Genomic DNA, 26,800 nt, shown 5'->3' on the forward strand with positions numbered 1-26,800 from the left:
CATACCAACAAGCAACCATTGGGAGCAGCAGTATCTTTCCCAGACGTTTTTCTAAGGCCGGGTTCTCTATTCTGGGTAGGCCTGCTGGAAGAGATCCGTCTTAACAGCTTTTTTAAAGCTGTCTAAAGATGTAGACAGGGCAATGAGAAGGAGTGCTGGGAGTTGCAGCCCAGAAACCCCTAGAGGGCTGCATGATTCCAGCCATTGTATCCAGCTCTGCTCTGGTGGGAACTGCTGCGTTTCTCACCTGGAGAGCACTGAGGCCGCCGATCTCTCCTTCAGCACCAGGAGGCTGGACAGCTCCCTCGGGCCCCCAATGAATGGGAGGAGGAGGAGGAGGAAGAGGAGGAGAAGGGGGAGGGCTGGCTCCGGGCAAAAAGGGGGCAGGAGAGGGCAGCCAGGTGGGGCTGGGAAAGGAATGAGCCAGGGATGAAGCCCATGCCTCCTTGAGCCAGAGCAGAGCATTAAACAGAGAGTGTGAAGATCTAGAAGGCAATGCCATAATCACAAAGAGTCAACATGGGTTTCAGAGAAAGAAGTCGTGCCAGACAAACCTAATCTCTTTCTTTGATAAAATTACCAGTTTGGTAGATGAAGGGAATGCTGTGGATATAGTAGATCTTGATTTCAGTAAGGCCTTTGACAAGGTTTCCCATGACATTCTTGCACGCAAACTAGTGGAATATGGGCTAGACAAGGCAACTGTTACATGGATTTGTAATCGGTTGACTGGCCGAACCCAAAGGGTGCTCAACAATTACTCCTTTTCATCCTGGAGAGAAGTGACCAGTGGGGTGTCCAGTGGGGCTCTGTCCTGGGCCCAGGGCTATTCAACATCTTTATCAATGACCTGGATGACAGAATTGGGGGCACACTTATCAAATTTGCAGATGACACCAAATTAGGAGGAATAGCTAATACTCCAGAGGACAGGATCAAGATTCAAAATGACCTGAATAGACTTGAAAGCTGGGCCAAAGCTAACAAAATGAACTTCAATATGGAGAAATGTAAGGTATTGCACTTAGGGCAGAAAAATAAAATGCACAAATATAGGATGGGCAACACCTGGCTGAATGAAACTACACGTGAAAGGGATCTGGGAGTCCAAGTAGACCACAAGTTGAACATGAGTCAACAGTGCAATGCGGCAGCTAACAAAGCCAATGCGATTTTAGGCTGCATCAATAAAAGTATAGTGTCTAAATCAAGAGAAGTAATAGTGCCACTCTATTCTGCTCTGGTCAGGCCCCACCTGGAATAATCTGTGTCCAGTTCTGGGCACCACAATTCAAAAAGGACATTGAGAAACTGGAGCCATGTGTCCAAAGGAGGGCGACTAAAATGGTGAAAGGTCTGGAAACCATGAAGCCCTTTGAGGAACGACTGATGGAGCTGGGGATGTTTAGCCTGGAGAAGAGAAGGTTAAGAGGTGACATGATAGCCCTGATTAAATATCTGATGGGATGTCACATTCAGGAGGGAGCAAGCTTGTTTTCTGCTGCTCCAGAGAACAGGACCCAGAACAATGGATGCAAGTTGCAGGAAAAGAGATTCCAGCTCAACATTAGGAGGAACTTCCTGACAATAAGGGCTGTTCGACTGTGGAACACACTCTTTTCTCTGAGGTTTTGGTGGAGTCTCCTTCTTTGGAGGTCTTTAAGCAGAGGCTGGATGGCCATCTGTCAATGGGGATGCTTTGATTGGGATTTCCTGCATGGCAGAATGGGGTTGGACTGGATGGCCCCTGTGGTCTCTTCCAACTCTATGATTCTATGATTCTATGTGGCCCATTGGCTGCATTCTACCAACCCCCTTCCATAACCTCTCTCTTCCTCAGGTTCTCGACATGACACTGTCGCCTTAGATCAGGTTAACACTTCCAGAACTTGCTTCCAGTCTGCCTCTCCAGCCCTCCCCTGGCAACTAGAGCCATACACACTCAAAGGAAAGGAAAGCAGAAGAGAAGGGTACCTTGGTGCCATGGTAGAAGTCGTCGATGCAGGTGGCGTTCATGAAGGTCTGGTGGAAGTGGGTGCTGGTGTCAATGCCCCCTGGGATCACCAGCTTGCCTGTAGCGTCAATGACCTTGGCCCCGCCAGGGATCATCAGCTCCCGGCCCACCTGCTGGATGATGCCATTCTCGATGTAGACATCAGCCTCCAGGGTGCAATCGTCATTCACAACCTTCCCCCCTTTGATGAGGATCCGCATGGTGGCAGCGTTGGCAAGCATGGCTCTGGAAAGGGATGCAAGCAGAAAAGAAGTCAGGGGGCCCTGGATGGATGAATCACAAGCCCCCCCCCCCAAGCAGTCCCCATAGGGTCAAGAATGTGCTCCATTTTCCATGCAAGAGGGGGGCAAACTGTTTTTTTAAAAAATTGAAAAAAAGCAACATTAACACCCTTGAAAAGAGATTCCAGCTCAACATTAGGAGGAACGTCCTGAGAGTAAGGGCTGTTCGACAGTGGAACACTTTCCCTCGGAGATTTTGGTGATCTCCTTCCTTAGAGGTCTTTAAACAGGGGCTGGATGGCCATCTGTCAATGGGGATGCTTTGATTAAGATTTCCTGCATGGCAGAATGGGGCTGGACTGGATGGCCCTTGCGGTCTCTTCCAACTCTAGGATTCTATGATTCTATAAAACAATGACAGTCACTTTGTTACTTTAGGGACATGTAATGTGCCATGTATAACCTGTTTTGACATAAAATTATTATATTTGATGTATTAGAATCATAAAATCCTAGAACTGGAAGAGACCCCAGCAGCCATCCAATTCAGTCTCCCTTTGCAATGCACTCTCTGGGACAGAGCCTCTGCTTAAAAACCTCCGAAGAAGGAGACTCCATCAGCCAGCTCTCCCTAATGTTGAGCTGGCATCTCTTTCTCTCTAGCTCATCATTATTCTTCAGCCTCCAGGTTTTAACCTACTGGGATGTTCACTGTTAGCAGAGTGGCTCTTCTTCTGGAGTGGGGTCAGGGAATCAATGTACTCAAGCTCCTGCTCTGTTCTTCTCACTGCCAAATTCTCTGACAAGCCTCTTTAAATCCACCCTCAACCTTTGCTGCTTAGTATTGTCAACAACAACAACAGAAAAACCATCCTTTCCTCCAGATCTCAGTCTTTTGCAATAGTCCCAGGCTCAAAAACCCCACAGCAGAATGACCTAAAAAAAGAACAAATGCATCTGAGGAAATAGATGTAAGTCTAGGAAAGCTCATGCTGCCAACTTCTTTCTTTCAGTGAATCTCAAAGGTGCTACAAGATGTACCTATTCCAGCTGGCTTTTTCACTTTAGGCAATAGTGTTTTTTCTCTGCTCCTTGTTCTTTGTTTTTCGACCCCGGACTAGTGCCATACATTGTCCTTTTCTTGCCCCTAGTGAATTGCGATTTGTATAGATTCCCGTTCATACCCCTTGTAATGATGTTTTTAGACTTTTATATTGTGATGCTTTTAACTGTGTTTTATTATTCTTTGTTTTGTAAGCCGCCTTGATCATGCAATTGGAAAGGCGGGGTAAAAATAAAAACTATTATTATTATTATTATTATTATTATTATTATTATTATGTATTGATTCTAACACGGCTATATCTTTGAATTCTAAAAAAGAACAGAAGGAGAAATATCAAATCCAAACTGCAAGATCAGCAGCAATAAACAGGGATAGTCTGAAGCCTGCAGTCCAAAATGAGAGAGCGAGAATGCTGAGAGCATAACACTGACTCAATGGAAAGGAGAACCAGGACACTTTCTCCTCTCCATTCTTTAAGAACAACAAAGAGCATACCAGAGGCAGCACTGCTATGTATGTCGTTGTTGTTGTTGTTGTTAACTGCCTTCAAATCAATTGACTCATGGCGACCCTGTGAATGAGACACCTCTCAGACCCTCCTCTCCTCAACTGTCCTGCTCAGGTCCTGCTGTGGCCGCCTTGAGTGAGTCTATCCATCTAGTATGTGGTCTCTCTCTTTTTCTACTATATCCTCCACCTTTCCTAGCACTACTGTCTTTTTTTAAATGCTCTTATGGGATGGCTTACCCCCTTCAAAAAGCCCTGAAAGGGGACCAGGGTCATGTAACACCACTTAACAACCCTTCTGGTTCCTAAAATGGCAGCTAAGGGGGCATGGCGTAGCCTTTAAGCCCATAGCATGGTCACCTCAGACTGAGAAGTCTGGAAGGGTTCCTTGAAGCCATCTCACAAGGACAGGGCTGGCCAACTGTGGAGCCCATCATAAAGAATAATAAATGCCTCCACATACATATTGATCATATTTGTCGGCTCTCCAGGCCTTTTTAAGCTCAGTCAGGAGAGGTCTTTTGTAGCAGCAGAAAGGGAACAGAGGTCCCTTTCTTTTTCACAACAGGGCCTCTCCTAGGCCTTGTTTTGAAACCTTTGCCCACTCCTGCTCTAGAAGAAGAGCATGAGAGGGCCAGGCTTTGGGGCCTTGCTCATCCACTAGCTTCTCTGCCTTAGACTCCGCATCCATCCGCAAGGCTTCTGGGGGAACAAGACCCTGGACAAACTGGACTTTGGACACAGGCCAGGAGAGCATCTCTTTTTCTGTCCAGGAGGACGTTCTGCCCCTCAGGCCCTCGGAAGACCTTCCTTTGTGGCACTGCGTTACTTGTTTTTTAATATATTTTTTTAAATAGCTGGGTTTTCTGAAACAACCTTTACAATTTTCCATGATGTTTTTAATAAGGTCTTTAATCTGTACCAGTTTTAACAATTTGTAAACCACATTAAGTCCTATTATAGGGGGAAAGGCTAGATCAGTGGTCCCCAAACTGTGCCCTTAAGAGATTTTGGACTTTAGTTCCCAGAAGCCTCAGCCATGTTGGCCAATAGACTGGGATCCTGGGAGCTGAAGTCCAAAATCCCTTAAAGAGCACAGTTTAGGAACCACTGGACTAGATGATGATGACCACCACTACTATCATCATCATTATAGGGATGTGGCGAAAGGGGGGGTTGTGGGGTCCAGACCCCCCCCTTCCGAATGGTGTGTGCCGTTGTGCCGCCATGCCCAAGCCCCATTATAATAGTAGCACTTAGTCTGGACCCCCCCTTCCCAAAATCCTGGCTACGTCCCTGATCATCATCATCAACATCATCATCATCCGGTGGGAAAGGAGTTTCTCCAACCAGCAAAGCTCAACCATGTTGACATCTCTGCTGTCCATCTTCTGCTCCACTCTCAACTGCTGCTGGTGGCTGCCTCATTTCCTTATATTATTTGCACACAGCCTGCAAACAACTTGCGTTCATCTTTGGCAGCTGGAAGACAGACCCAGAACCCTGAGATCAGTACAGAAGAGGTTCTTCATGCCATGGCCAACTCCTCTCTCCCTGCCGGCTTTTTGCCCCAGGCATCCAACTGCCTAAAAATGCCAAATGCACCCCCCTGACAGCCAGCAGAACCCTTCCCCATAAAATCAGTCGACAACTGCCATCTCCCAAGCTCTCAGGTGACCCACAGATGTCACCACCTGCCTCTCTTTGTGAGAAAGAGGCAGAGATGTGAGGCAGCCTCAAGGAGAAAGGCAGACAAGTGGGAGAGGTGGCCAGAAAACTGGAAATGTCTCCACTCCCATTAATGGTTGTGTAGATGAGGGGAGTTTTGCAGGTGAGGGTTATCAGGCAGCCAGCCATAAGAAGCCATGCCTACTCAAATTCACTTTTCTGAAAAACTGTTAAAGGCAGGAGCCCTCTCCAGTTTTCATTCTGGCAATCTTTAAAGAAATGGATGTGGAATTACATTTGATTGTCCTGATGCATAACCTATACTCAGAACAAGAGGCTATCCGCAGAACAGAACATGGAGAAATAGAATGGTTCCCAAATGGAAAGGAGGTCAGAGAAGGCATTTTATCACTCTACTTGGTCTACTTATATGCAGAAAATATGATATGTAGAACAAGTTGAGGCCCGGAACAGAAGGGCCTTTGAGGCGCCCTCTTCACATGCGAGGGCTGCCTGGTGGGCAGAGCGCCACACACCCAGCAGCCCTCTCACGTGACAAGGGTGCCGCAGCTGCAGCATGCCCACCAGACACAGTGCGTACTGGTGACGTTGCAATTGCGCTATCTCCAAATGGGATGGCGCAGTTGCAACATCACCATGGCATCACTAGTGCTTTGGAGTTGTGGAAGTGCACCGCAAAAAAGGAGCCACTTCCCAGCACTCCTTTCTTGCTCTGCAGGAACGCCACACAATTTGGTTGCTGTGGTGTTCCTGCAGAGCAAAAAGAGGTGCTGGTGATGCGCCTCTTTCTGGCAGTTTGTACCCTGCCTTAGACATGGAAGAAAGAGGAGTAAAGATCAGAAGATGGAAGGTTAACAACCTAAGATACGCAGATGGTATAATACTACTTGGGAAAAACATTAAGCTCCTTAATGATTAAGATATTTCATTGAATACCAAAATCAGGATTATCCATGCCATAGTAGTATTTCCTACTCTATGTTTGGATGTGATTCCTGTTTTGGGTCACTTGAGGAGAAAGGCAGAATACAATCAAATAAGTACATAGATAAGTAAAACTGGAAAACCTGGTTCCCCCATGGAGAGGCACGGCTGTGCTACACACCAGAAGGCAAGCAACCCCCTCTGAAATGTCAGCCACTACAGTCCACCCCCGGCCTCCTCTGAAACACCCCTGGTTCCCAGACAAAAGAGATGCGGATGTAACTTGATGACCTTTTCTAAAGGGAAGGGAATAAATGTATATTTAAAACCTTCACATTTATACATGGCAAAGTGAAATATAAAGCCTGCTGGACAAATCTGCAGAACCAGGGGGAACTCCAGAAAGCCTTCTGTCCCTCAGACAAAAGAGGCAGGGCTGGGGAACTACTCTAGTTTCAACAGCAAGGCTCTTAAGGAGCCTTTCATTAAGGGGGAAACTGTCCCTTGCAATGGACTCTCCAAAGACTGCTAACCTCTAGAACTCACTTGAAATTGTATTCTCTCCAACTGGTTGCAGCAAGGAGGAAAGCTTCCAGCCAGTGAAGCTTCTCAAAAAGAAACATGAGTGCAAAGCATCCTTGTCATGAAGCCACCTCAGATCTACACTTGCAGGCTTGCCAGCTGAAAAGACTCCCCTGACGCTGGGGAGTGGATGCAGGTCAAGGATGCAGGGCTGTCACATAGGGCCAGCAGCAAACCTGGCTAAATGTTCAACACAGGAATGGACTTCCTTGGAAGCTGGCAGACTCCCCTATGTTGGAAGTTTTAAAACAGATGTTGGATGGCCACCTCTCAGGGATGTTTTAGTGCTGGATTTTATTCACTGGCAGAGGACTGACCTAGATGGCTGCTTTCAATGCTGTTTAATCAAAAGCCTCCCCAAACATCCCAGATGTCCCCCTTTTTTTACTCTGCTTCTGGCTAGAACATGAAAAAAGAGGAGGAAGAATTGGGAGAGGCCATTTTCCGGAAAAACAGGAGGCCAGGCAGCCACTGCTTCTCCCCTTCTTGGCCAGGGTGCTCCTATGCATAATGCCATTCTCCGATCACCACAATGTCAGCAAACAGTTCCTGCACCCCTTATGGTCACTCTCCCAGTGGCTAGACAAAGTCTGCAGCTACAGGGACAGGTTGCGGTGAGGAAGCCTGCCTTGCCTTCCTGGAAAAGGCTTCAGCTTATGGCAAACCTCACCTACAGTCTTCTTGGTAACATTTATTTAGAAGTTTTCCTCGGCCTTCCTCTATGGAGCTGAGAGTGTGAGTTGCCCAAGTGTGAGTTGCCCAAGTGAACACTTAGGATTCCATGGTTGAGCAGGGATTTGAATGCTGGTCGCTGGTTTGAATGCCAGAGCCCTAAAGGAGTGGGGTCTCCCTCAATATGATTTCTACAACCCAGAAAAAAAGATGCAGTTGTCCAAATGCTTGCCAGTCTTGCAAGAGTCCACAAACGCTCTATCCATGGCTAGCACCCAAAGCTCTACCGCAGCTGCCTCTTTATGTGTTGTTGTTGTTGTTGTTTTAAATGGTGGTGTGGTGTGGTGGTGTGGCTACATCTCCCAAGATATTCTGCCTGAGCCCCGAGGAGCAGACACACTACCGTCTCCTTCAACCCACCAAGGACCACTTGTTAACTGAAGCCTTCTCCAGCCCCCCTTTTTTTTGCTTCCCCTTCTCTCCCCCCAAAACAACAACTCAGCCCGGCTTGCCTGTTCCCTCTCCCACTCCCTTGCCCAAACCCTGCCTCAAAAGGCAAGCCTTCAGTCGCAAACATGTCTGAGATTTTCAAATCCCAGTCATTGTTCTGTCTGGAAAGGGAGGCAGGGTCCCCCACTGCAAAACACAAAAGCTTCTGGTGTGTGTGTGTGTGTGTGTATGTGCGCACGCATGCATCTTGGGAAGGCATGGCTGCACGTCTCATGTCTCCATCCTATCTCCATTGTTCCAGTCCCTCCCTCCTTCGCCCCACACTTACGTCTCCTATGAATACCACTCTTCCCCAACCCCAGGACATTTTTAATGCTCTGGCATCCTCAGCAGCCTAGCTCAAGCAAACAAGTAGTATCTTCAGGGGCTCCACTGTGGCAGAGAAGGGTGCCCTGAGATATTTTGCACAACCACCGAAGATGCCAGTCCAATCCTCAGACTGGGGAAAAGGCAGATCTAAGGGGAAAGGGTTGTGTTGATTCCAAGCAAAGACATCTTAGCACCAGTCCTTTATTCTCAAGTCCTTGGCACTCTGGGACAGTGTGGAAGGGTGTCTTGAGTGGGCAAAAGTCCTAAGGGACATTGTAGGCAGACCAGCACTGGCCCAGTTGGCTCATTCCTGGGCTAAAATTCCTCCTCCAAATGCCTCTGTGCTTTTGGGAGGCTGGATGAGGCTCTTTTGAAAGGTAGCTCAGTAACCACCCTTAGCACCTTCTATTCCAAGTGGGCCTGCCAAATCTGTGCCCAGCCTCACTGGCTCCTCCAAATACTCTCCAGGTTCAGAGACACACAGCTGGGCATGGCAGCGCAATGGTCCAGGCAGGGATGGGCAACGGCATGGGGCCAAGGTCCAATGGCCAGTGACCCTTCCTTGCAGACAGACCCCTCACACAGACCAACATACAGTTGTCCCTCCACATCCACAGATTCCACCATCCAGGGCTTGAATATATACTTCCAAAAAGCAAATCTTGCTCTTGCAAGAGGCTATTGTCAGAACAGAACATGGAGAAGCAGAATGGTTCTCAACCGGAAAGAGAGTCAGACAAATCTGCATTTTATTGCCCTACTTGGTCTACTTGTATGCAGAAAATATGATATGTAGAACAAGTTTAGACATGAAAGAAAGAGGAGTGAAGATCAGAGGAAGGAACATTAACAATCTAAGATATGCAGATGACATAATACTACTAGCAGAAACCATTAAGATCCTTAATGATTAAGATATTTCATTGAATACCAAAATCAGGATTATCCATGCCATAGTAGTACAGTATTTCCTCTTTCTATGTGTGGATGTGAATCCTGTTTTGGGTCATTTGAAGAGAAAGGCAGAATACAATCAAATAAATACATAAATAAATAAAACCGTAGAGTGCAGAAAGCTGACAGGAAGAGAATAAGCTCATTTGAAATGTGGTCAAGGAGAAGACTTCTACAGATGGCATGGATGGCCAAAAAGACAAAGAAATGGGTCCAACAGCAAATCAACCTAAACACTCACTAGAAGCCCTGATGACTAAATTGAGGCTGTTGTACTTTGATTGTACCTGATTACTATACCGTTGTATATACTGAGACTTGAGCAACCATGAATTTTGGTATCCATGCAGGGAGGGGGTCATGGAACCAGACCTCAGCAGATAACAAGGGCCCACTGTACCTTCCTTCCTTTATTGTTGTTGTGCACTTTGGACTTATGGGGCCCCTACATCGTTCAACCACTGTATCACTGGGTTTTCTTGGAAAGATTTGTTCAGAGGGGGTTTACCTTTGTCTTCCTCTAAGGCTGAAAGAGTTGACTTGCTTGAGGTCACCCAGTGCCTTTCCATGACTGAGTGGGGATTTGAACTCTGTTCTCCAGAGTACTAATCCAGTACTCAAACCACTCCACTGGCTCTACCTGAGATTGTACACCTCTGGCAAGATTTAATATTTTAAACTGACTGTTTCTTCCATAAATTTGCATGTCCCTATACAAATAAACAACAACAACAACAACAACAACAATAATAATTCCCTCTTTTGAACGAAACAGCATTTGGTGTTGAAGAGGGAGCTGATGGCTATCCCAGTCTGGCATTGGTTGCCGCAGATGAGCTGGGCAGGTACCACAAGGGCCGGGAAGACCATCCAACCTTCTGGTTTTAGAGGTGGCACCCCTCGAGCCCTGGGGATTCAACACATAGCCATTTTGCCTCCCCTGCAGAGCCAGGGAGGAAGAGGAAGAGAAGAAAGCCTTCTCCGTCTCACCCAAATGCCAGCCAGCCATCTCTGTTCAGACAAGCGGCTGGTGCAGTGCAGCACAGAGATGAAAGCCACCTTTTTGGGGAAAAGCTTAATGAGCCAAAGGGAGGGGGAGCAGGTGCCAAGCAATGACATCTCGGTGGAGAAGCTGTTCTTTTCCCTCCTTGAAACACAGCTCCTTTGTTTTGAAGTCTGGGCAGGCAGTGCTGCTGACAGCCTGCCACCAAGACAAGCGTCATCAGAGGCATCAGAGGGAGAGGCAGACCAGCCTCAGAGCGAACGGCACACGCGGATTGCGCCGTGGCCTCATTTAGAGAGCTCTACGACTGGAGCATGATCAAGAGTGGGATGTGCAGGATCACCTTCCAGTAACACAGCCACAGAATCACAAAATTATAGAAATGGAAGTGATCCTAAGGGCCCTGATCCAGTCCAACACCCTTCGGCCATGCAGGAACTCTCAATCAAAGCAATCCTGACAGATGGCCATCCAGTCTCTGCTTAAAGACCTCCAAAGAAGGAGACTCCACCAAAATCTCCAAGGATGGAGTGTGTTCCACTATCAAACAGCCCTTACTCTCAGGAAGTTCCTCCTAATGTTGAGCTGGAATCTCTTTTCCTGGAGCTTGCATCCATTGCTCCATTGGGTCCAATTCTCTGGAGCATCAGAAAATAAGCTTGCTCCATCCTCACTATGACATCCCTTCAAATAGTTAAACAGAGCTATCATATATAATCTCTTAACCGTCTCTTCTCCAAGTTAAACATGCCCAGTTCCCTAAGTCCCTCCTCATAGGGCTTGGTGTTTTCCAGACCCTTCACCATTTTGGTCGCTCTCTTCTGGACACGCTCCAGATTTAACATCCTTTTTGAATTAATAATAATATAATAATAATAAGATATATTTGTATCCCGCCCCTCTGAGAACAATCAGGGCGGCTAACAAGTTAAAAATACAAAACATATCAAATCCCTAGTACCCTCCCCCCCTTAAAAAGGTATTAAATCTAATAGAGAATTAAAACCATACAAGTTAAAACTGACCCAAAGGTCAAACAACATAACAATAATCAATGGGAGCGGCGGTATCTATTCATAGGAGTTTCCTGAGGCCGGGTTCTCTGTTCTGGAAATGCCTGCTGGAAGAGATCCGTCTTAACAGCCTTTTTAAAGCTAAGGATGTAAGCAGACGCAGTCTGGGGGCGACGATGGGAAATGCCCTCTGGGAGGTAGCCGAAAGCCTAGATGTTTGTGGCTGAAGTAGGCCTCTCCCAGAGGAGCGGAGTGCGCAGGGAGGGTTATAGGGGAGAAGGTGGTGGTCCCGAAGATAGTTTCGACCCAAGCCATTTAGGGCTTTAAAGGTAATAACCAACACATTGTACTGGGCCCAGAAACTAATAGGCAGCCAGTGGAGGGACTTTAAAACCGGAGTAATATGGTCTCTCCTAGATTTTCCGGAAATCACTCTGGCTGCCATATTCTGTACTAGTTGCAGTTTTCAGACCAAGTACGAGGGTAGCCCCATACAGAGCGCATTACAGAAATCTAGACATGAGGTTATCAGCGCATGGACAGCAGCCGCTGAGAGGTCTAAAAACACCAACGGTCACGCTGCCCCTGTCGATGCTCAGACGCAGATCGTTGGTCAAGGCAACCATGGCAGTCTCCTGAATAGGGTTGCCATAACCCGGCTGCAAACAGGATTTTCCCGGTTTTGGTGGCACCGGGCCCCTCCCGTCCTGGGTGCCGCCAAAAACTGGGACAACCCTGGTTGCAGCTGGGTTGGCCGCGGCCCGTGGGGCCTCGCTGCCCTCCTCCTCCTCCACCGCGCATGGCCACGCGGGCTCCTTCTTGGCCCCCTCAGAGGTCGGGAAGGAGGGATGAGGCCACCCACGATCGCGGTGATCACGGGCAGCCCCGCAGGCTCCTTCCTGGCCTCTGAGGAGGCCTTGTCCCCCTCAGAGGCCGGGAAGGAGCGCGGGGGGGGGGGGGGGAGTGTCCTGCATTTTTTCTAAAAAAAAAAAAAAAAAAAAAAAAAAAAAAAAAAGTCCTACATTTTAAAATGTTGTCCTACATTTGTCCCGGTTTGGAGGTCCTGACTTATGGCAATCCTAGTCCTGAAGCCAGTTTGAAATGGGTCTAGATAATCGGTTTCATCCAAGACATCTTGGAGTTGAAGAGCAACTGCCCTCCCGACCGCCATCTTGAGGGGGAGAGAAGCAGGCCAGCAACACCAGGCCTCCGCCTGCTAAGAAGACAAGCCCTCCTCCCGACCGCCATCTTGCTTGTCTTTATTGCACGTTGTTGATTTTTATTGGGTTTTGTGAATTGTTTTTATGATTTGTTAATTTTTGTGAACCGCTTTGATCACCTCGGAAAAGCGGTATAAAAATAAAACATATTATTATTATTATTACTTTGCTCAAGAATGGTAGCAAAGAGACTGGGCCTATAGTTGTTCATATCCAGGGGTCCAGGGAAGGTTTTTTCAGAAGCGGCCTAACCGCTGCTGCCTTTAAACAAGATGGAATATAACCTTCCCTGAAGGATGCATTGATGATGTCCATAAGGAACTTCCTCAGTGCATTCCCCCCCGGACGGCCAGACACGATGGGCAAGGGTCGGGCGGGCAAGTTATTTTCCTCACTCTACCAAGGACTCGTCCATGTCATCGGTACTCACAGAATGAAGTTGATCCAGGATAATCTCATTAACGGAGTGGTGCCCAGAACTGGACAAAGGATTATTCCAGGTGAGGCCTAATCAAAGCGGAATAGAGTGGCACTATTACTTCTATTGATGCAATTTAAAATCACATTCGCCTTTTTAGCTTCTAGTGCAGTACCAAACAACCTGGGCCGACGTATCCATGGGTCGATGTAGGTACTGTATGTTAACTCTCATCAAAAAACGAATCATCCTCTTCTCTAAGTAGAGTAGCAAAAGGTGAGAGCATAATTGAAGGAACCCAAAAGAAGTGCCAACCCCTTGTACTTTCTCCTCCGTGACACCACTTCTGGCTGGAAAATGAGAGCAGTAGTTTCCTCCTTATCTATCCAGCCTTTAGCATAAGCAGATTTATGCCTGCTGGGATTTTCTATGTTCTTTGGCATCACTTTCCTTTGCATCATCCTTCACATCTTTTGTTACATGCCCCTAAGTTTTACCCTTGACTTATCCACGGGTCACACCATAATCCATAATTTTGCCCCCCAAACCTGCTCTGACTTATACATGAGGTCAGCTTATAGTGGAGTATGTACGGTAGTCACCCTGGCTTCCAGGGAGAGTTTGGGCTTTTTGTTCAAGGACCCCCCCCCCTTTTAGGAGGCAGGGGGTCTTTTTGGCCATCCATGGGATCCTCAGCGCTCTCCTCCAGCATGACATCTCAAAGGAATTGATTTTCTGCCTGTCCACTGTTTGAATTGATTTTATTGCAAAAGACCTTCAGAAAGGGTGTAAAAATTTAAATAAACAGACATATAAAAGCAACAAACCCATCCTAGTAAGAGAGACAAAGAGGGGACATAAGCGCACACAGAGAGACCATTATCTGGCCTCCATGCTGTATTCTCCCATTCTAGATCTTGAGCTTCCCCCTTGCTGCCTGAGGCCTTACTTAGAAACGGTCACCTATGTCCTTCAAAGTCTCCATTAAACTGGCCTTTCTGCCCACGCCAGAGGTCTTGCTCCAAGGGGAAAGCGGGGAGACAGGATGCATGAGCTTCATTTCAGCAAAGGGACATAATGATTTTCAGCATAGGGGCAGAAAAAACAGACCCGTAGAGATTCCAGTAAAAGCAGAAAAAAACTAGCAAATGGACACTCTTCTTGGAATGACTTTTAATAATTTAGAAGCCCAGCCTATTTCTGCCAGTTGCTATTTTAAAGTCCTTCTCCAGAGCAGCTTGAAGAAATTTTTGATCTGGAAAACTCCCAATTATCATTTCCTGGAAATGAAACTGTGCAGTCAGCAGCAAAGGGTACTTGACCATTTGTCGTTGTTGTTGTTGTGTGTCTTCAAGTTGTTTCTGACTAATGGCAACCCTAAGGTGAACCAAAGACAGGGTTGTCTTGGCAAGAATAGTTCAGAGGGCATTTGCTTTTGCCTTCCCCTGAGGCTGAGAGAGAGTGCCTTGAACAAGATCAGCCAGTGGATTTTCATGGTCGGGTTGGGACCTCTTTTCTGGTGCTCCGGAGAAAAGGACACGGAACAACGGAATCACAGAGTTGGAAGGGACCCCAAGGGCCATCCAGTCCAACCCCATTCTGCCATGCAGGAACTCACCATCAAAGCACCCTTCAACTCTGTTTTAAAACAGCCTCCAAAGGAGACTCCACCACCCTCCAAGGAACTGTCAGGTTGGACTGCCACAAAATCAGCAGCCATCTCTCTCCAGTGCCCTACTTCCAACAGCCAATGCCAGGCCAATGGCCTCCTCTTTTCCTTCACTCCAAATACCAGCTGCTGCAAGCGAAATACTCAGACCTTTCCAAGGCCTTTTTTCTCTTAATGCTAAGAGGGCCAGAGATTGCTCATCTGAGCCAAGACCTCCAAAGGCAGCACCAGGGCTAGAAATAACTCTGTGCTGGAGTACAGACACCCCACCTAAAAAACAAATGCATGCAAAAGGTGATGCCACCAGTTATTCAAAGAATACCCCCATGCCAGTAGCAATGGCAGCATCTTATTGTAGGTCTCTGCTGTCTGTTCTGGGTCAGAGAAAAGCAGGTCCTGCTCTTGTGAAGCCCCACTAGAGCATCTGGGTCACTGGGAATTGCTTGCTTTTCTCATTTATGGTCCCTGTGATCTGGGGAGGGAATCTAGCTCTTGCCGGCATCTGGAGCAGCAGGAAGAGTGAGCAGAGCGACAGACTGCTGCCCAGAAGAGCATTAGCTCAGTCACTGAAACATAGCAATATATACATTTCTATATCGCTTCATAGTGAACTCAGCACTCCCTAAGAGGTTTACAATGTGCAAGCCAATTGCCCCTAACAAGCTGGGTACTCATTTTACTGACCTACAAAAGGATGGAAAGCTGAGTGGACCTTGGAACCCTCCAAGATTGAACTTACAATGTTGTGGCTGCAGGACCAGCATTTAACCATTGCGCCAGCAGGTGCAGTTCTATGCTAGAACTTCAGTCCCAGATGTGTGACAACGCAATTTGGATTATACACTTGCAGCCCCTGAAAGGAAATGGACAGGACTGTTTCCTCCAGCCTGAGAACATGGCATACGGAATGACAACACAGCCTGGCTGAGATCCTGCACCGGGGTGTAAAGCCACACCCAGGTGGTTACACGGCAGTTCTGTTGTACCAGCCACCTGCCGAACACTGACCTTGTGCAACCGATGGTCTCTCTGCCCATGTGTCTCCTGCTGACTGACCCGCCTGCAATGGGAAAGTGGGCATAGGACAATTTTCTCAGCAAGGTTTGTTCAGAGCTAGTTTGCCGCTGACTTCCTCGGAGGCAGAGAGCGACTTCTTCTGAAGATGCCAGCCACAGATGCTGGCGGAACATCAGGAAGAAACTCTTCTAGAACATGGCATTCACAGAGCCCAAAAAACCCACAAAAAACTAGAGTCACTTGTTAGTTTCATGGCCAAGCACTGAAAGCTGTCCAGTGGTGTGACATAGTTCCCTGGTATTAATGACCCTCCCTGCTGGAAACTTTTTGCATTTGCCTTGCACTTGAGGCTGGCAAAAGATGGGAAGGCTGAGAACGGACTAGAGATATGAATTTCACCCTGTTGCTAATCTTTTTGTACAGTTCTCATAGTAGTTAGGAACAAAATGGGTCATGTTTGCACACTTTGATTTTCTTTGTTTGCTTCTGCACAAGTCAATAGTGTGATGCAGCAGTTAAAAAGGTGAATGTGATTTTAGATTGCATCAACAGTCGAAGGGCACGGTCCAGGAAGGGAGAGGAAAATAGCGGATGTGAACAACTGGCTTCGCAGATGGTACCGCCAAGAACCATTTGGATTCTTTGATCATGGGCTGCGGTTCCATGAGGAGGGACTTCTTGCAACAGACTGGTTGCATCTCATGCCAGTTGGAAGAAATGTTTTTGCCAACAGTCTCAAGAACTTGATCAGGAGAGCTTTAAACTGAGTTCCGAGGGGAAGGGAGACAATATTAAGGAAGGCGAAAGGGATGGCGAAAATAGTCAAACTGACATAGAGGAAACAAGGCAAACAGTGCAAGGACCCAGCAGTGGGAGGCAAAAAAACTTGCACAGGCAGCAAGTAAAAGGGAACCATGGTCTGCGATGTCTCTACACTAATGCACAGAGCATGGGAAATAAGCAAGATGAACTCGAACTCCTAGTACAACAAAGCAAATATGATATAATAGGCATCACTGAAACCTGGTGGGATGAGTCTCATGATTGGAATGTGGAAATAGAGGGGTATAACCTTATTAAGAGAAATAGGCCAAACAGGAAAGGAGGAGGAATAGCACTATATGTCAGAGATATTTACACCAGTGAAGAGATCCAGGACATCAATCATGGAAGCCAGGTGGAGAGCATCTGGATAAGAATCAAAGGGGAGGGAAACAACAAGGATGTTACGGTGGGAGTGTACTACAGACCCCCAAGTCAGACTGAGGAATTGGATGATGCCTTTCTAGAACAGATGACCACACAGTCAGAAAAGAGAGATGTAGTAGTGATGGGCGACTTCAACTATCCTGATATTTGCTGGAAGTCAAACTCAGCCAAATCCTCAAGGTCTTGCACATTCCTCACTTGCCTGGAAGACTATTTCATGGTCCAAAAAGTGGAAGAGGCAACAAGGGGATCAGCTATTTTGGATCTGATCCTAACCAACAAGGATGATTTGGTTAATGGGGTGCAAGTGGTGGGATCCTTCGGTGGAAGTGACCATGTTCTCCTGGAGTTTGTTATACAATGGAAAGGAGAAGCCAGGCAGAGTCAGACACGCATCCTAGACTTTAGGAGAGCGGATTTCAGTAAACTTAGAGAAGTATTGAGGGCGATTCCATGGTCAGAAATACTAAAAGATAAAGGAGTTCAGGACGGATGGGAGTTTCTCAAAAGAGAGATACTGAAGGCGCAAATTAAAACAGTTCCAGTGAGAAAGAAAAATGGGAGGTGTCTCAAGAAACCAGGATGGAAGACTAAGGAACTTTCAATGGAGATGAGTTTGAAACGGAAGATGTATAAGAAATGGAAAAAGGGGGAAATCACGAAAAAGGAATTCAAAGAAATAGCAGGCATTTGTAGGGTAAAGTCAGAAAAGCTAAAGCGCAGAATGAACTCAGGCTTGCTAGAGAGGTTAAGAACAATAAAAAGGGCTTTTTTGGATATGTCTGCAGCAAAAGGAAGAAGAAGGAAACGGTAGGTTCACTGCGTGGAGAAGATGGCAAAATGCTAACAGAGGTCAGAGAAAAGGCAGAGTTACTCAACACTTTCTTTCCTTCTATCTTCTCAGAAAAGGAAAAGGGGCTCAACCTGAGGATAATGGAGCAGAGGACAGAATAGGGGAATTTCAGCACAGAATAAGTAAAGAGATAGTAGAGGAACACCTTATTAATCTAAATGAATTTAAGTCTCCAGGACCAGATGAACTCCATCCAAGGGTATTAAAAGAACTGGCAAAAGTAATATCGGAGCCATTGGCAATCATATTTGAAAACTCCTGGAGAACAGGAGAGATCCCAGCCGACTGGAGGAGGGCAAACGTTGTCCCCATCTTCAAAAAGGGGAAAAAAGAGGATCCCAACAATTATCGTCCAGTTAGTCTGAGATCAATCCCAGGAAAGATTCTGGAGCAGATCATTAAACAGAGAGTCTCTGAACATCTAGAAGGCAATGCCATAATCACAAAAAGTCAACATGGGTTCCAGAGAAAGAAGTCATGCCAGACAAACCTGATCTCTTTCTTTGATAAAATTATCAGCTTGATAAGTGAAGGGAATGCTGTGGATATAGTAGATCTGGATTTCAGTAAGGCCTTTGACGAAGTTCCCCATGACATTCTTGCAAGCAAGCTTCTAAAATGTGGGCTAGATAAGGCAACTGTTACATGGATTTGGAATTGGTTGACCGGCCGAACCCAAAAGATGGTCAGCAATGGCACCTTTTCATCCTGGAGAGAAGTGACCAGTGGGGTGACCAGTGGGGTGACCAGTGGGGCTCTATCCTGGGCCCAGGGCTATTCAACATCTTTATCAATGACCTGGATGACAGAATTGGGAGCATACTTATCAAATTTGCAGATGACACCAAATTAGGAGGAGTAGCTAATACCCCAGAGGACAGGATCAAGATTCAAAATGACCTGAATAGACTAGAAAGCTGGGCCAAAGCTAACAAAATGAAATTCAACACAGAGAAATGTAAGGTATTGCACTTAGGGCGGAAAAATAAAATGCACAGATAGAGGATGGGTGACACCTGGCTGAATGAAACTACGTGTGAAAGGGATCTAGGAGTCCAAGTAGACCACAAGTTGAACATGAGTCAACAGTGCGATGCGGCAGCTAAAAAGGCCAATGCGATTTTAGGCTGCATCAATAAAAGTATAGTGTCTAGATCAAGAGAAGTAATTGTGCCACTGTATTCTGCTCTGGTCAGGCCCCACCTGGAAGACTGTGTCCAGTTCTGGGCACCACAATTCAAAAAGGACATTGAGAAACTGGAGCCATGTGTCCAAAGGCGAGTGACTAAAATGGTGAAAGGACTGGAAACCATGAAGCCCTATGAGTAACGACTCAGGGAACTGGGGATGTTTAGCCTGGAGAAGAGATGGTTAAGAGGGGATATAAGAGCCCTGTTTAAATATTTGAAGGGATGTCATGTTGAGGATGGAACAAGCTTGTTTTCTGCTGCTCCGGAGAACAGGACCCAGTGGAGCAATGGATGCAAGCTCCAGCAAAAGATATTCCAGCTCAACATTAGGAGGAACTTCCCGAGAGTAAGGGCTGTTCGACAGTGGAACAAACTCCTTCCTCGGAGTGAAGTGGAGTCTCCTTCTTTGGAGGTCTTTAAGCAGAGGCTGGACGGCCATCTCTCGGGGATGCTTTGATTGGGTTTTCTTGCATGGCAAAATGGGCTTAGAGTGGATGGCCCCTGCGGTCTTTTCCAACTCTACGATTCTATGATTCTAATAGAAGTAAAATGTCTAGTTCAAAGGAAGTAATAATGCCACTCTATTCTGCTTTGGTAAAGTCTTACCTGGAATAATACTGTGTCCAATTTTGGGCACCATAATTCAAAAAGGATGTTGAGAAACTAGAGCATGTCCAAAGGAGGGCGACTAAAATGGTGAAGGGCCTGGAAACCATGAAGCCCTATGAGGAACAACTTAGGGAGCTGGGAATGTTTAGCCTGGAGAAGAGATGGTTAAGAGGTGATATGATAGCCCTGTTTAAGTATTTGAAGGGATGCCATATTGAGAATGGAGCAAGCTTGTTTTCTGCTACTCCAGAGACTAGAACACAGAGCAATGGAGATTCCACCTCAGCATTAGAAGAAGTTTCTGACAGTGAGCGCTTTTCAACAGTGGAACACATTCACTCAGAGTGGTGGTCTCCTTCCTTGGAGATTTTTAAACAGAGACCGGATGGCTATCTGTTGGGGGTGCTTTCATTATGAGTTCCTGCATGGCAGAAAGGGGTTCGACTGGATGGCCCTTGGGTCTCTTCCAACTCCATGATTCTATATAATCCCAAGAGTGCGTCTTCCATTGGCTTCGCCTTAGCAGGGGTGCAACCCAGCCCAGGGACTCCTCATATGTCCAGCAATGGGGAATTTAGTGGCCAGCCAAGGGATACATCTGGGGAGAATTTGTTTGGGGTCCCAGTTCTACCTCTGGCTGTGAGGGAATGCTGGACCCCATCAGCAAAAGGGCTGGAAAGCTTCACTGCTATGTACCAGATCTGCGGCTCCATTTACCCTCAATAAAGGATATTTTTTATAGCAGTATGTCAGTGTTCAGTAGCACTTAGCCCCTGGATGGAAACCCTTCGAATAACCTTGGGCATGCCTCACTCTCTCAGCCTCTAAGGAAGGCCATGACAAGCCTCTTCAAGTCAAAATTTGCCAAGAAAACCTTAGGACCGGATTGACATAAGTCAGGATCAACTTGAAGGCGCAAAACAACAACCGTGATAACAAGATTTTTACAACCAGCATGGTTTGATGGTTTGAAAGTTGGACTAGGACTCCAGGAGACTAGGGTTTGAATCCCTGCGCAGCCAGTCCTAGTTCAACTCTCAACCCACTTGCACCATGCTGGCTCCAATATGGCAGGGAGTTTCTTGGAGAGATTTCTTATTCAGAGGCTTCCTCCTATTGCCTTCCTCTGAGGCTGAGAGAGTGGAACTTGTCCAAGTCCAACCCAGGGGTTTCCAGGGATGGGCGAGGTTTGAACCTAAGTCTGCCAAAGGCCTAGTCCACTATTCAAGCCCCTGCACCATGCTGGCTCTCTCTATGGAAGACAACTCCTTGCAAAATTTCATGAGGATACCTGAAAGGATGGACACCCAATATGCGCTCATCCCAGCCTCACTGGCCAATTCACCTTGGTGTAAAACCTCTCTGTAACGCACAATATGGAGTGCTTCCTAACCTTTGGTGCTTCCTGGAAGAAGGCCTGCAGAATCATCCTCCTCTAGATCAAGGTGGGCAAAGTGTGGCCCCAGGTCTGTATTTGTGGCCCCCAAAGGCATAAATGCCCCCCAAATGCCACTCTAGGGAGCATGGAATCATTTCCCCCACATGTATAGGGCTCCCCCAGGCCACGTTAAGCCTAAGAAAGGTCCATTTTAAAATAAGACGTGACTTCCAGGTCACTTCCAGAGACCCATCCTAAGATACAATGGCTCAGGGAGGCCCCCAATGCATGGTGAAAATGTTTTCACACATCTTAGTGGCCAAAAATGTGAGTGTTTTTGTAGGCAGCAATGCCTTCCAAAGTCCTTGGGATCAATGTAGCGCGCACACCCCCGGCCTGTAATATTTGCCCACTCCATCCCCTCTTCCGTCTATTCAAGACCTAACAAATTTTAGATGCCATAAGCTGTAATGGGATGTAGTCCACTTCACTGGATTCAGAGGCAAATTTTCTTAGTCTTTAAAGTATCATAAGTTACCATTGTTTCTGCCAGAAAGGCTTTGGGAACCGAGCTGATTTCATCCAAGGCTGCACACATGAATGGTTTAAAATGGCCTTAAACTGTTTTACTTGGCTTCCAACTGTCTTAACATACTTTTCAGACTGCTTAAATTATTCCTGCTCTTTTAAACTGTTTTAAACTATTCAGATTGGTTTAATTATATGCCTCAATGAGATCCTGGGAAACAGGGCAGGAGAGTATTATTTTGTTTAATTAATGAGTTCAAACAGACGAATATGACTATGCTACACACATCCGCAAACCTCTCGCGACGGCTAACACAGAGACACATAGGCCACCCAGCCATGGCTCTGGAACAGGGATGGGAGTGACAAGGGCCTCCCAGAGATTGTTGGACTGCAACTCACAGCAGCTCTAGCCATCTGAGCCAATGGTAAGGGATGCTGGGAATACTACTTCAATAGTACCTAAGGGCCAAATAATTCTCACACCTGCCCTAAAAAAAAAAAAAGGGGGGGGGAGAATCACACAACTTCCTTAACTCCAAAGGATCTCAAGTCTAGGTAACCGAATGCAAATAAAGTCAAACATTTTATTCTCTAGTGTTCTCAATTTCTCCTCTGTCCCCATGCATTTCTGCAGAGACCATTCCAGGGCCCTGTGTCTCTAACTGTGAAAACCGCCGCCGCCGCCGCCAGCCCCTTCGCCGCGCTCACTTTTCGGCAGAGGCTAATTAATACTGTTGCTTCTCTTCAGCTTTCCTGGATTCTGCACCTGTCAAAATCCTCTTCAGCTGATGATGTTGTTGTGTTTCAGCCATAAATTGCAGAGTTTTTGAGAAGAAACAAAGCTTTGAGATGAACTGCATAAGGAAAAAGGGGCGAGTGACCAAGCAGCAGCTGGAGACTCCATGTCAGTGGGGCGGTGATTCCACTCCAATCCAGTCTTTACAAGAAGTATCCGAGTTTCTGGACCGTATCCCCAAACTGTGGCCTGTTACAGACTGCCAAAATAAAGCTGCTTCGGGTCTCTTTGGAGGTATGCTATTTAAATGATGCATGGGTCCTAAGAGTCCGGAGGTCGCACCAAAGCCACACTCCATTCCTAAGCACCGGAGTGCAGCTTTGGTGCAGCTTCCGGATTCTTAGGATGCATGCATCATTTAAATAGCATACCTCCAAAGAGACCCGAAGCAGCTTTATTTTGGCAGTCTGTAACAGGCCTGTGTTTCACACCTTGGAGAGCTCCTTGAAATCTGGACCAGATCCACCAATGAGGAAACCAATCACGGCTGCTGGGGTGATCTGGAGACCTTGTGTCAGTGACACGCGTGCAAACGGTCTAAAATCAACCCTTCATCCAGGTCCATTTCATCATTTAATTAATGAATTTATATCCTGCCTTTCTCGCAATATAAGGAGGCATATAATTTTGAGTTAAAGCAAAATGTGGTTAAAATAATGGATAATACAAAAGTTAAGACATAATCATTCATATTAGAAGTACCAGTAGTAACTTAAATCAGTTTTTAAAGCCATTATAATGATAAAAACACAACATACCCTAACGAAAAGAGCAGTTAACATTCAAAGGCCTGTAGAAAGAGAACAAGAGAGTGGGGCCAACCTGGCTTCTCATAGCAGAGAATTCCACAATCTGGGAGCACCCCCAAAAAAGCCTCTCCCACTTTCTTGTTTCCTCATTATTAGCTCCCACTTTTCATACCAAAAGTAGTCAACGCATACAGGACCAACCATCTGGGGGCTATGGAGAACATCTCACGCCTTCCAAGCAGCCCAGTTTCACAAATCACCTGGGCAGCAGTAGGCCCTGCCATGGAAAGGGAAGCTAGCTGGCAAAGATCTGGATGTGTAGCTCAGATGTTAAGCACGCACAGCTGAGGCTCAAAGCACTAGATGCCTCATGAAAAGGTTTTCCAGGATTCATCATCAAACCAGACTGAGGCCTGTTACAGACTGCCCAAAAGGGACGGTCTTGGGCCGCTGCTGGTTGCAGCGCGGAGGAGCCACAGCAGCCAAACTGCGCGACTCCTCCGCGCTGCAAAAAAGGAGTGCAGAAATCGCACTCCTTCCGGCAACCCGGAAGAGCCGCCGCAAGTGCCAAAGCGCGCACTCGCGACGGCTCTTCCGGGTTTAGACGTCCAGACGCTGTGCGTCCGTTACGTCAAGATGGCCGCGCCCGTCTGTATAGGGCGCCACCATCTTGCCGTACGGAATACGCGCGAGGGGCAAGGCGCGTCCAGAAGCACCGCCCCTCGCACGTATTCCTGGTGCAATGACAGCGCCCGAGTAAAAGTCAGGCCCCATCACAACAGAATCAGAGAATCATAGGCTGGCTATTCTGCAATTCCACATAGGATCAAAGAGTTGGAAGAGACCACAATGGACATCCAGTCCAACCCCATTCTGCTATGCAGGAACTCTCAACCAAAGCATCCCTGACAGATGGCCATCAGCCTCTGTTTAAAGACATCCAAAGAAGGAGACTCCACCAAAATCTTTGAAAGAAGGAGTGTGTTCCACTGTCGAACAGTCCTGACTGTCAGGAGATTCCTCCTAATGATGAGGTGGAATCTCTTTACCTGGAGCTTGCATCCATTGCTCTGGGTCCTGTTCTCTAGAGCAGCAGAAAACAAGCTTGCTCCATCCTCAATGGGACACCCCTTCAAATACTTAAAGAAGGCTATCATATCACCGCTTAACCTTCTCTTCTCCAGACTAAACATCCTCAGCTCCCTGAGTCCTTCCCCATAGGGCTCCATGGTTTCCAGACCCTTCACCATTTTGGTGGTCCTCCTTTGGACACGCTCCAGTTTCTCCACATCCTTTTTGAATTGTGGGGCCCAGAAGTGGACACAATATTCCAGGTGGAGCCTGACCACAATCAAGGGCAATCCCAGGCTGAACTCCTCCAAAGCCAACTATGCTTTGAAAACAGTAAAACCTACATAGGAAGAAGTGATGACTTCTAGTCTATTGCAGATTGTTGATGTTCTTGTGCATGTCAAATCTTAAGGCAGGAAGGTGAGAGCTAAACTAGAATTTCTTCTAGAGTTTATGTTGCTTTTTAGAATCACTGAGTTGGAAGGGGTCCCAAGGAGCATCCTGTCTAACCGCCTTCTGCCCTGCAGGAATATACAATCAAAGCATATCTGGCCATCCAATTGTTGCTTAAAATCCTCCCAAGAAGGAGACTCCACCACTCTCCGAGGGAGTGTCTTCCACTGCTGAAAGAGCTCTTACCATCAGTTCATCCCATCAGCTGGGCCTTCCTACCCATCATTCCAATGTTGAAGTGGAATCTCTTCTCCTGTAGCTTGCATCCATTGCTCCATTGTCTCCTGTTCTCCACAGGTGCCCCTTCCGCAGCGCTCCATGACATCCCCATGGAGAATGGGCGCCGCCATTTTGTACGTACCCTTTACATACTAGGGTTGGGGGCATCTGAAAGAGACGTCCCCGGCAACCCTAGTACATACGGAGTACATACTAGGGTGCCCGTTTGGAAAGGGCCTAAGTCTCTCTTCATAGGGCTTCGCAGTTTCCAGACCCTTCACCATTTTAGTTGCCCTCCTTTGGACATGCTCCAGTTTCTCAACATCCTTTTTGAATTGTGGTAAGGAAAGATATTTGTTTTAGTTTCTTTACCTGAGTTTGTTATACAGTATATACATATGCATACAAAATATGATTGTACAGGCAGAGAGAGAGAGAGAGAGAGAGAGCGTGATAGATAGATAGATAGATAGATAGATAGATAGATAGATAGATCTATACAAATACACGAGCTCTTCTTAATCCAACTACTCACATACCCAACTACTTAGGAGTAAGGAATGAGAACAAAATCCTGAAACACCAGCAACACAAACAATAGCAAAGTACAACTCTAATAGCAGGAACTAAGAAATCAATTGGAGGATGTGGAATGAACGTAAGGATGATTGAATAATTGTACAGAAGATAAATGAGGAGGAAGAAGAAGAGGGTTAGGTTTGTTTTGTCTCATGGAGGGAGTTTGGCTGAGGGTTAGTATTCTAATGTTTGTCATGCAAACTGATTGTTTTGCCTTTTTATTCATGTCAATGAAACTCAATAAAAATTATGTTTGAATGGTGGTGCCCAGAACTGGACACAGGCTTCTTGACTAAAGCAGAACAGAGTAAATCAAATTTATCAGGATTGTGCCTTAAATTCCTTCTCTGAAAGCCATTGTCGTTGTTGTTGTTGCATGCCTTCAAGCCATTTCCAACTTACGGAGACCCTATCATGGCGTTTTCTTGGCAAGATTAGTTCAGAGGAGGTGTGTGACTATTTAAACTTGTGATTTAAAAGTGAAGAAAGGCCTATTTAATCATCACTTTTAAGTAGACATATGTTATTGTATATCGTTTAACATACGCCTAATACATCAGAGGATAGGTACTGTATACAAGGATATTGCTTGGTCTCAGCTAAGACTCTGGCAGACTAGGGTTTGAACTCCTGCTCAGCCACGCAGACACACTGGGTGACCGTGGGCAAGTCACACTCTCTCAGCCTCAGAGGAAGACAAAGGCAAACCTCTGAATAAATCTTGCCACAAAAACTGAGCCACAATGGTGCCTAGGATTCTGGGAGACCATCCCCACTCAGCAATGGCAAGCCTCCTTGGAAAAAACCCAGAGAAGGATCGCCAGAAGTTGGAACTGATTTGAAGGGACCTGACAACAACAAAGTCACTAATCGGTTATTCAAGGATGGTTTTCACATTACGTTTGAGTTAATAAAAATGGACCTCTTGCTTTTATAGCCAGACTGCTCCTCCTGGTCCAGATCTAGTCCAGGTCTTCAAATTCTGTTTGTTGCCCTCCATCTTTGCATTGAGAGAGAGGCAAGGCTGAGAGGGAGAGAGCATGAGAGAAAGAGCGCATATGCGCGTTTCAAGGAGACTAGCTGAAGAATAGGACTGATCAGGTTTATCTGCCATCTCCATTAACAGCTGCTAACACTGTCACACAAGCTAATTAGAAGTTGTATCATTAAAATTCATGATGCTATCTCTGACTGAAGGCTTTTTTTTAATTTGTTTTGGGAACATTTTGAAATCTGATTTAATTTTTTTTTAAATACAATCTAAATATTAAAAATCATTGTTTTTGTTTTTAATTAAAATCAATTTCTTCACTAACTCATTCATGCCCCTCCTTCGTGTTGAAAGCGCAACTTGCAACAAGACTTTCTCTCGTAA

At 46.4% G+C, this 26,800-nt stretch overlaps 1 protein-coding gene across 5 annotated transcripts in view; it reads right to left on the bottom strand.

The window, feature by feature from the left end:
• The window catches only part of DPYSL5 (dihydropyrimidinase like 5), a 60,766-nt gene that overhangs the window by 26,353 nt on the left and 7,613 nt on the right, over nucleotides 1–26,800 (bottom strand). For 2 of the 5 annotated variants that reach the window (XM_089528677.1, XM_089528678.1), the window contains exons 1-2: nucleotides 13,115–13,130; nucleotides 1,975–2,239 (exon numbers count right to left, since the gene is read on the bottom strand). In XM_089528677.1, the coding sequence (XP_089384803.1) occupies nucleotides 1,975–2,235 (261 nt within the window). In that variant the 5' untranslated portion in view covers nucleotides 2,236–2,239; nucleotides 13,115–13,130. Of the gene's footprint in view, nucleotides 1–1,974; nucleotides 2,240–13,114; nucleotides 13,131–23,363; nucleotides 23,696–26,800 lie in introns of those variants that run through there. The other 3 variants (XM_089528676.1, XM_089528674.1, XM_089528675.1) reach the window with 3 other exon arrangements.

Source organism: Sceloporus occidentalis, unplaced genomic scaffold (assembly GCF_023333645.1).
Source record: "Sceloporus occidentalis isolate IW3139 unplaced genomic scaffold, rSceOcc1.0.p SCAF_6, whole genome shotgun sequence".
In the NCBI taxonomy this organism is placed as follows: Eukaryota; Metazoa; Chordata; class Lepidosauria; order Squamata; family Phrynosomatidae; genus Sceloporus; species Sceloporus occidentalis.